This window comes from Candoia aspera, chromosome 1, assembly GCF_035149785.1.
Source record: "Candoia aspera isolate rCanAsp1 chromosome 1, rCanAsp1.hap2, whole genome shotgun sequence".
In the NCBI taxonomy this organism is placed as follows: Eukaryota; Metazoa; Chordata; class Lepidosauria; order Squamata; family Boidae; genus Candoia; species Candoia aspera.
This window is the reverse complement of record NC_086153.1, coordinates 32,387,739-32,399,164: the sequence shown is the minus strand read 5'-3', so window position 1 is coordinate 32,399,164 and position 11,426 is coordinate 32,387,739. Positions and strand designations below refer to the sequence as shown.

Sequence of the window (11,426 nt, the reverse complement as noted above, 5' to 3'; positions counted from 1 at the left end):
GGGGGTGTTCCCGGTGGCCTTTAAGGAGGCGCTGGTATGCCCCCTCCTCAAGAAACCATCGCCGGACCCTACCATGCTGGATAATTTTCATCCAGTCTCCCACCTCCCTTTTATGGGGAAGGTGGTTGAGAAGATGGTGGCACTGCAGCTCCAGAGGATCCTGGAGAAAGTGGATTATCTAGACCCCTTTCAGTCAGGTTTCAGGCCCAGATATGGGACAGAAACAGCATTGGTCACACTTATGGATGATCTCTGGTGGGAGCAGGATGGAGGCAGTGCATCCATCCTGGCTCTCCTTGACCTCTCAGCGGCCTTCGATACCATCAACCATGGTATCCTTTTGGGTCGGCTCAGGGAGTTGGGGGTGGGTGGCGTGGTTTTGCGCTGGTTCACCTCCTTCCTCCAGGTCTGGTTCCAGTCGGTGATAATAGGGGAGGAGAGATTGGGCACACAGCCCCTCCTTTGTGGGGTGCTGCAGGGCTCGGTACTCTCTCCTCTCCTTTTTAACATCTACATGAAACCGCTGGGTGAGATCATCCGTCTCCACGGGATGAGGTATCATCAATATGCTGATGATACTCAGCTATACATCTCCATCCTGGGGGAAGTAAGTGATGCTGTGACTGCCCTTTCCAGGTCCCTGGGGGCTGTTGGGGTCTGGATGGAGTACAACAGGCTTCAGCTGAATCCTGGTAAGACAGAGTGGCTGTGGGTTAACAGCCCCTCGGCTCCTAGGAATTTGCCATCTTTAGTTCTGGATGGGGTTGCACTGCCCCAGACAGACTTGGTACGTAACTTGGGGGTCCTCTTGGACTCACGACTCCTGCTCAAAGAGCAGGTGGCAGTCGTGGCCAGAAGGGCCTTTGCACAACTTCATGTTGTGCACCAGTTACGGCCCATCCTGGAGCGAGAGGCCCTTCGAACGGTCACTCACACCCTGGTCATCTCCCATATAGACTATTGTAATGTGCTCTGCATGGGGCTACCTTTGAAGAGTATCCAGAAGCTACAGCTCGTCCAAAATGCAGCTGCGCGGGCGATTTTGGGTACTTCAAGATCAGCACATATTACTCCTTTGCTCCGCGAGCTGCATTGGGTGCCAGTTTGCTTCCAGATCCAATTCAAGGTGTTGGTTATTACTTTTAAAGCCCTACATGGCATGGGTCCAGGTTACTTAAGGGACCATCTCATCCCCGTTACATCAACCCGGTCCACCTGGTCATGCAGAGAGGGCATGCTATGGGCCCTGTCTGCAAGAGAATTCCATCAAGCGGGGTCCAGGAGGCGGGCCTTCTCTGCAGCAGCTCCCACCCTTTGGAACACCCTCCCCCTGGAAATGAGGCTAGCCTCTCCCTTTTGGACTTCAGAAAACAGTTGAAGACCTGGTTTTGTCACCATGCTTGGAGGGGGGAGAGGAAGAGTCATTCTTGGGGTTGGTTGGTTCCCTAGTCCTGCCAGGGCCAGTCTTGTCCCCTTTGGGTGGAATTAGATCTGCCGTTACTTGGATTTCATTATATTTTATATTTATATTTAGTAATTATTGATATTATTTATGATTTTATTGAATTTTAAACTTTTATTATGAACCACCCAGGGTCCCCCGTGCGGGGAAGATGGGCGGTGATAAAAATATGATAGATAGATAGATAGATAGATAGATAGATAGATAGATAGATAGATAGATGATAGATAGATAGATAGATAGATAAATGATAGATAGATAGATAGATAGATAGATAGATGATAGATAGATAGATAGATAGATAGATAGATAGATAGATAGATGATAGATAGATAGATAGATAGATGATAGATAGATAGATAGATAGATGATAGATAGATGATAGATAGATAGATAGATAGATAGATAGATAGATAGATAGATAGATGATAGATAGATAGATAGATAGATAGTTAGATAGATAGATAGATGATAGATAGATAGATAGATAGATAGATGATAGATAGATAGATGATAGATAGATAGATAGATAGATAGATAGATAGATAGATAGATAGATAGATAGATAGATAGATAGATAGAGAAACCAGTTTGTTTCTAACATTTTAGGGGACATATTAGAATGCCCAAATGTATAATGATCCATTTTATCTGGATGAGTTCATGCCTATAAACTTTTGTAGATGCAATTCCTGGAGAGATGAGATTTCTGCTATGATTGGATATTTATTTATTTATTTGGGCAACATATCTTGTGAGAATATTCTACATACCAGCTTCTTTCCATCTGCTTCTTTAGCCTGAAAGAGCTGAAATGAAACATAGGACAATTAATACTCAAGCGTTACAATCAACGGAAAGTAGTGATTTGGGATCTCCAGAAATATTTTAATTTTTTCTATTACTTTCTCTCTTTTTTGGTGAATTCCTTCTTTATCATGTACATATATTGCTATATACACCTACACACTCTTTTAGCTCTAATGGGAGCCATAAAGATGCTTCCTTCTCATTAGTATCTCTGCTGGTTGTATACCCTACTCATTTCCATACAAGCCGCAATATAACATGTACCACTTTAATGGGATGTGACTGAAAACTGGAGAATCTACAGTTATAAAAATGTATTTATTTATTAGATTTGTATCTCACCTTCCCTTCAGGAAGCCAAGGCAGCATACAAAGCACTCCTACGTAGTACTCTCTCCTCCAATTCTTCCCCTCAATAGCAACCTTATGAGGTAGCTTGAGCTGACAGTGATTGAGCCAAAGTCACTTTCCTATCCTCAAAGCCTTCCACCTAAAGTTCTTCCCATATTGACCTATCTACTGCATGATTTGTAGAAGTTCTTGGGCATGTTCCTGAATGGAAAAACCTGTCATACGAAATACTTGTACAGGCCTTGTATGCCACTAAATTGCTAGAGAGAACTGTAACTTGCAACACACCCAACATTTCTATTGCAATCCTAGTTTATAGGAGAAGGTAAGTGGTCACAGCAAACTATCCTTCCAGGAAGTTTTTTCGCTCAAACTGATAATCTTCTATATAGTAATCCCCCCAACAAATTCTAAGGAGCACTATCCCTCCTTGCAATATTTGGAAAGCCACTATTTTAATACATCTTCATTTGTAAAGATAAATACTGTTTGTAGCTTAAATTGAACATATATGGAACCTGATTTCACCATCCACTGATAGTATCAGTTTTAGTGTGACAGGGGTGCTTTGCAGTCAGGGTGGTGCCAAAAGATGACCCACTTTCCACACATGAAGCTTTAAACAACAAACTGAATTGAGACACGAACCCCACCAACGTCTTTGACTCCTTCTGAATGAACCATGTAGAATAGGAATGCAGGGAATAGAAAAGGTGATATTGTAGCTTCCAAATGAAAGTTAAAGAATGGTTAAACTAAAGTTTTATTTCTGATAAAAAAGCTAGGGCTGAAAATATAGAAAACATAGGATAATATTTTGTCAATTAAAAAGTTTCTTATTTAAGAAGTTCTGAAACCAAGTTGTTGTTAAAGCTACATTTTGAATAGACAAGTGCTATTTTTGTTTCTTCTTCAGGATGGGATTCTTCATCAGAACCTTGCATTTTTATCTCATCGTTCTCTTTTGTGGTGGAGACGGCAGATTTCAGCATTCAGACAATAAAATTCTGTCCAAATCCTCTCTAAGCCCCTCTTCATTACCTGAATCTCAAATTCCAAGAAGGATCTTCATTTTTTTACATAATGTAAGGAAAGAAATTACGACAAAAAAGAAAGCGAGTCTCAATATTCTTAATGTTTTCAATATGCAACACAATTCTAGTTTCCAAGTTGATCCAACAAATGTTTTATCTAATAGCCAACCACAGCATATGTCACCTCAGAAATTCTCACAAACTGATGGAATAATAAATGTTTTGTTGACTGACCCACCTCTAAGGGCCACAACATTGCCTCCTATGCCAGCAGAGAAGCAGCAAGGAGCTGAAGACCTTTTAAATCCCAATTCAGTATTAAAGTGGAATGTTCTTGGCAATGAACAACACGATGAAAAGGGAACAAGATTTCCATCCTCGGTATTACAGATTACTGCAAGCTGTGGAATCCTAGCAAATGGCACATTTCAAAACACAATGAAAAAACATATTTTTCTTGACTTTAGCAATAACCTCATGGACAAATTATCCTATCTAACAAAATCTTTGCACCACTTTGATTTAAGCAACTGTAACTTACAAGGGATGGCTAGCCCAAATCTTTTCCCAAATTTAACAGTGTTTAAAATTCAAAACAATGAAATAGAAGAAATTTCACCAGCATATCTTCCAGACTCATTAGAGGAATGTGATGTTAGTAAAAATAAGATACGCCGTTTCCCTTTCCATGGGGCTGAGCAAAGTTTAAAATTGCTTAATCTTTCTAGAAATCTTATAATGCAACTCAATCTGAACAGTTCCTACCTTTCCCTAACTAACCTGGATGTAAGCCATAATTTAATCACAAATCTGCTGGATCACATGGGGAAATTTCTGCCTGAATTGAAATACCTGAATTTGTCAGAAAATAAAATCTTTTTCCTACAATCAGGGTCTCTCCCTAAATCCTTGGTTGAGTTGGATATCAGCAACAATGCCATTGCCATCATTATGAAAGAGATGTTCCACCATTTAACAAACTTGAAAATTTTAACCATCCAAGGGAAACATTTTTTCTGTAACTGTGAATTATACTGGTTTGTAAACACATACCTTGCTAGCTCAGAATTGCAAATAAATGGCCGAGAAAGTCTTTTTTGTGGTTTTCCACAAAAAAAGCGAGGTCTTTTGGTGGAAAACAGTCATCTAACCATGTTGTATTGTTCTCTTGGTCTTCAAATCGGAATTACAGCTGGTGTGGCCATTTTGATCATGACCATCATATCTGTACTGTGCTGGCATTTTGATGGTCCATGGTATGTGAAGATGGGTTGGTATTGGTGCAAGGCTAAAAGGAAGCAACATGAGAAGAGACCAGAACACAAAATGTACGATGCTTTCATTTCATACAGTGAAAATGATGCATCTTGGACCAAAGAGATCCTACTAGAAAAACTGGAGGCCAATGGATTTAAAATATGTTATCATGAAAGGGATTTCATGCCAGGGCATCCAGTTCTTGGGAACATTTTTTACTGCATTGAGAACAGCCATAAAGTTCTTTTTGTGCTATCACCCAGCTTTGTCCACAGCTGCTGGTGCCAGTACGAGCTGTACTTTGCTGAACACCGGGTTCTCAGTGAAAACCAGGATTCTCTCATTATGGTTGTATTGGAAGATCTCCCACCCAACAGCATCCCACAAAAATTCAGCAAGCTTAGAAAACTATTAAAAAGGAAAACCTACTTGAAATGGAGTCCTGAGGAACACAAACAAAAGCTTTTCTGGCACCAATTGACTGCTGTGTTGAAAACTATGAATGAGCCAGTACTAACAACACAAAGAAAAAGCTGCACCAGGAAACAGATGAAACTGAAGGAAGAGCAATGCTGATTGCTAAGTTGGCTTTGGAGTATTAAAAAATAATAGTAATTTTTAATAGCCATCATCTGAAAGATACATTTATTAGAACATTAATAATGAACCAAAATAATGTTTTACGTTAATTTTCTAGAAAAGTGGTCTTTTAAAACCATGCCCTTTCCTAAGAAACTACTTGTTCAAACGAATACAAATGCACTGCAGCAACCCAGAACACCAGAAACAGGAAACAGACCACCTATACATCTTCCCACAAGATGGATACCCACACAACTTTGTCAAAAAGTGCCTGACCACTCAACCCAGAACAGCACAACCAACACAAGCTATGAAAAGGAAAACACTGCCATACATCAAAAACATCTCAGAAAAAACCAACAGACTGGTACAACCACATGGCATCACTGTAGCACGCAAACCAACTAAAGCCCTCCAAAACATCTTCAGTAACCCAAAAGACCCAATAGCCCAAGAAATAAAAACAGGAGTCATCTACGTGTAAGGACTGTAGCAGCCACTATGTAGGACAGACAGGCAGAAGACTAGCAGAGCGCATCCACGAACACCAACTAGCGGTCAGAAGACATGAAGAAAACTCCTTAATCTCACAACACATGGACAGACTCAGCCATATGTTCAGCTGAGAAACTGTGAGCATCCTTGTTGTTTATTCGTTTAGTCGCTTCCAACACTTTGTGACTTCATGGACCAGCCCACGCCAGAGCTTCCTGTCGGTCGTCAGCACCCCCAGCTCCTCCAGGGACGGGTCCGTCTCCTCAAGAATATCATCCATCCACCTTGCCCTTGGTTGGCCCCTCTTCCTTTTGCCTTCCACTCTCCCTAGCATCAGCATCTTCTCCAGGGTGTCCTGTCTTCTCATTATGTGGCCAAAGTATTTCAGTTTGGCCTTTAATATCATTCCCTCAAGTGAGCAGTCTGGCTTTCTTTCCTGGAGGATGGACTGGTTTGATCTTCTTGCAGTCCAAGGCACTCTCAGAATTTTCCTCCAACACCACAGTTCAAAAGCATCTATCTTCCTTCTCTCAGCCTTCCTTATGGTCCAGCTCTCGCAGCCATATGTTACTACGGGGAACACCATTGCTTTAACTATGTGGACTTTTGTTGTCAGTGTGATGTCTCTGCTCTTAACTATTTTATCAAGATTTGTCATTGCTCTTCTCCCAAGGATTAAGCGTCTTCTGATTTCCTGACTGCAGTCAGCATCTGCAGTAATCTTTGCACCTAGGAATACAAAGTCTTTCACTGCTTCTACATTTTCTCCCTCTATTTGCCAGTTATCAATCAAGCTGGTTGCCATAATCTTGGTTTTTTTGAGGTTTAGCTGCAAGCCAGCTTTTGCACTTTCTTCTTTCACCTTCATCATAAGGCTCCTCAGTTCCTCTTCGCTTTCAGCCATCAAAGTGGTATCATCTACATATCTGAGATTGTTAATGTTTCCTCCAGCGATTTTAACTCCAGCCTTGGATTCCTCAAGCCCAGCATATCGCATGATGTGTTCTGCATACAAGTTGAATAGGTAGGGTGAGAGGATACAGCCCTGCCATACTCCTTTCCCAATCTTAAACCAGTCTGTTGTTCCGTGGTCTGTTCTTACTGTTGCTATTTGGTCGTTATACAGGTTCTTCAGGAGGCAGACAAGATGACTTGGTATCCCCATACCACTAAGAACTTGCCACAATTTGTTATGGTCCACACAGTCAAAGGCTTTAGAATAGTCAATAAAACAGAAATAGATGTTTTTCTGAAACTCCCTGCCTTTTTCCATTATCCAGCAGATATTGACAATTTGGTCTCTAGTTCCTCTGCCTTTTCTAAACCCAGCTTGTACATCTGGCAATTCTCACTCCATGAATTGCTGAAGTCTATCTTGTAGGATCTTGAGCATTACCTTACTGTTATGTGAAATGAGTGCCACTGTTCGATAGTTTGAACATTCTTTAGTGTTTCCCTTTTTTGGTATGGGGATATAAGTTGATTTTTTCCAGTCTGATGGCCATTCTTGTGTTTCCCAAATTTGCTGGCATATAGCATGCATTACCTTGACAGCATCATCTTGTAAGATTTTGAACAGTTCAGCTGGGATGCCGTCGTCTCCTGCTGCCTTGTTATTAGCAATGCTTCTTAAGGCCCATTCAACCTCACTCTTCAGGATGTCTGGCTCTAGCTCACTGACCACACCGTCAAAGCTACCCCCGATATTGTTATCCTTCCTATACAGGTTTTCTATATATTCTTGCCACCTTTTCTTGATCTCTTCTTCTTCTGTTAGGTCCTTGCCATCTTTGTTTTTGATCATACCCATTTTTGCCTGGAATTTACCTCCCATGTTTCTAATTTTCTGGAAGAGGTCTTTTGTCCTTCCTATTCTATTGTCTTCTTCCACATGCGCGCATTGCTTGTTTAAAAATAATTCCTTATCTCTTCTGGCTAACCTCTGGAATTTTGCATTTAATTGGGCATATATCCCCCTATCACTGTTGCCTTTTGCTTTCCTTCTTTCTTGGGCTACTTCTAGTGTCTCAGCAGACAGCCATTTTGCCTTCTTGGTTTTCTCTTTCTTTGGGATGTATTTTGTTGCTGCCTCCTGAACAATGTTGCAAACTTCTCTCCAGAGTTCTTCCGGGATCCTATCTACTAAGTCCAGTCCCTTAAATCTATTCTTCACCTCCACTGCATATTCCTTAGGAATATTAGTGAGCTCATATCTAGCTGATCTGTGGGTCTTCCCTAATCTCTTTAGTCTGATCCTAAATTGTGCAAGAAGAAGTTCGTGATCTGAACTACAGTCAGCTCCAGGTCTTGTTTTTACCGACTATATAGATGTCCGCCACCTTTGGCTGCAAAGGATGTAGCCAATCTGATTTCGGTGTTGTCCATCTGGGGAAGTCCATGTATAAAGCCATCTCTTAGATTGTTGGAAGAGAGTGTTTGTTATGCAGAGTGAGTTTTCTTGGCAAAATTCTATCAGCCTATGTCCTGCTTCGTTTTGTTCATGCAGGCCATGCTTACCTGTAATTCCAGGTGTCATCTGACTGCCCACCTTAGCATTCCAGTCTCCCGTGATGAAAATAACATCTCTTTTAGGTATGTTGTCCAGTAGGTGCTGCAGATCCTCATAGAACTGCTCTACTTCAGCTTCTTCAGCATCTGTGGTTGGGGTGTATATTTGGATCACTGTGATGTTAGATGGCTTGCCCTGAATTCGAATTGAGATCATTCTATCATTTTTTGGATTGTATCCAAGCACTGCTTTAGCCACCTTACTATTAATTATGAAGGCTACTCCATTTCTTCTGTGGTCCTCTTGTCCACAGTAGATCTGGTGGTCATTTGATGTGAAGTGGCCCATTCCAGTCCATTTCAGTTCATTGACGCCCAAAATGTCTATCTTGAATCTTGACATCTCACCAATAACCACATCCAATTTGCCCTGGCTCATAGATCTTACATTCCAGGTTCCAATGGTGTGTTGATCCTTAGAACATCGGATTCGCCGTTCACCACCAGCACCGCCGGCCGCTAGCCGTTCTTTCGGCTTTGAGCTAGTTGCGTCATCACGTCTGGGGCTAGTTGAGCTCATCCTCTGTTCCTCCCCAGTAGCATTTTGACCATCTTCCGACCTGGGGGTCTCATCTTCCGATGGTATACCGACATATCTCTGGTTGTACTGATCCATTTAGTTTTCACGGCAAGAATACTGGGGTGGGTTGCCATTACCTTCCCCAGGGATCGCATTTAGTCTGACCTCTCTGTCATGACCTTCCCGTCTTGGGTGGCCCTTTACGGTTTAGCTCATGGCATCATTGAGGTGCTCAAGCTCCAGCACCACGACAAGGTAATGATCCTTTGCTGAAGGTGAGCATCCTAGACCAAGCTAAATCCAAAAATGCTAGAAAATTCCTGTCCTTGACCTTCTTTTATCAATTGTTTGTTGGGTTAGCTTTACGCTTTTCTTCCAATTATTTTGGCATCTAATTGTTCTTTTCATTTGTGCATTCTCTTTTTATTTTGCAGCTAATTTAATTAGGAGGTCCCTCATATATGCTTTACTTGTTCCCAGATGGTAGTGTGGGAGATCCCTGGTGTCCTATTTGTATTAACGAAGAATTTCAATTCTTATTTACATTTTTGTAAAACTGTGTCATGGAGTAATAGCCTATCATTCATTTTCTATCTGAAGGGTAGTTTTTTACTGAAGCTCCATGTCATTAAAATTGGGGTGTGATCTGCAAATGTCATTGGGAGAATGTCTACTTCTTTGATAGTGTTAGAGTATGACTGATGTCTTGCCAAAAAAAAAAAAAAGCTGTAGTCTGTCTGTTTGATTTTGTAATCTCCAAACAAGTATTAGTACCAGTTCCTCCATATACTGAAATACCTTTTGCAGAAGCTTCCCACCTTTTTTGTGTGTCGATTTATCTAAATTCAAATCCAAAACTCCATTCATATCTCCCAAAGGAAATATTTCCCCCTCTTCAAATTCCATTAATTTTTGAAAAAATCTATTTTTGTTAAGCCTATTTCTATAAGATTGTGGCTTAACTAGGTGTAGAAACAACACAAACTCAATGAAAAAAAAAAGATCAGTTCAGAGGCAGACACAGGACTATTAGGTTCAGACTATTATTCCTGTTTCTCAGTGAAATAGTATTACTGTTGGAGATAGGATAGGTAATATATTTTTCCCCCCTAAAAATTATATTTAAAAATACAGGATGTCAAAAGTGAGACTAAGGTAGAACTCCCCCATATACTAGTTTTCTGTACTGGAAGATCCTAAATCATCCAATCCTATATACTAGATCTTGGGACCTACAGTATGTCACTCTGGATCAATTTGGATATTTATTCCTTAATTATTTTTGGTTATTCTAAATGCAGAGTATGACAAACGTTGGAATGTATACACTTGCATACAACCCTAACCCTGAACTTAGTCAATAATCATTGAAAGGTTATGATTTTCAGCACTAATATTACTTGGAATATGGAAGAAATAACTGATCTACCTTATTGTAGGTTTATTTCAAGGTTAATTAATGAGCATGAAACACTATGCTTGCTCAAAAGGTGCAGTGCATGTAATAAAAATAACCTAATAACGTCATGAGCACTGATGGTGAGCAGGAGGGGGCCCCTATCCAGGGGGGAAAACGCATGCGTAGTAGTGAGAATTTGAGCTGTCATTCAAAGAGACACAGAACAAGCAGGAACCACGCCGAGACGAGGAATAGGTCTCTCGTGTTTTATTCCTGCTACAGTAGACAGAAAATCCTACCAAACCGAAGAAGCGTGGGAAAACCCAGACAGATAAACCCCAAAAGTCAAGGCGGGTCTGTTCTGTGTCTCTTTGAATGACAGCTCAAATTCTCTCTACTACGCATGCTTTTTTTCCCCCTGGATAGGGGCCCCCTCCTGCTCACCATCAGTGCTCATGACTAATAATAATAATAATAATAATTTAAGTTTCCACCAGTCTTAGACTGTGAATCTAACTGTATATTACCCACACATCATCATCATCTCAGAACTTTACTATTTATTTATTTATATTTCAAATTTGAAAGAGTGTTTTTGTGGTAACCTTCACTGTAATTACAGTTAAATCAGATAAGCAAACTCCCACCCAATATGGTTTTTAGGGCTGGGTTGTAACATTTCACCTGGGAGGATGAGATGAAATTCTGAACATTCTAGCATATGGAACATGGCCCCAGTATACATACAACTAATGATCAAGGAAATGGTTCAAGGCTACCATCTCTCCTGCCCTGTAAAAACACACACACACACGCACATGTTTTAAATGCGTAGGGCATACTTTATGGGGAAGAGCATACTTCCAACCTACAATTTTGACTTAGCAAAATGGGAATAAAAAGAGGCTTGCAAAAGTTACTAAAACTGTTATGTGATAGATCCTAAAC

General features: G+C 40.7%; 1 protein-coding gene across 1 annotated transcript; it reads left to right on the top strand.

Moving 5' to 3' along the window:
- Window positions 1-3,540: 3,540 nt before the first annotated feature.
- Window positions 3,541-5,490, top strand: LOC134504148 (toll-like receptor 2 type-2). The gene has a single exon (XM_063313605.1). The coding sequence runs from the start codon at window positions 3,541-3,543 to the stop codon at window positions 5,488-5,490; it is 1,950 nt and encodes a 649-aa protein (XP_063169675.1).
- The last annotated feature ends 5,936 nt before the right edge of the window (window positions 5,491-11,426 follow it).

Coding starts and splice junctions, on each gene's coding strand:
- LOC134504148 (XM_063313605.1), top strand. CDS start 3,541: ATGGGATTCTTCATCAGAACCTTGCATTTTTATCTCATCGTTCTCTTT.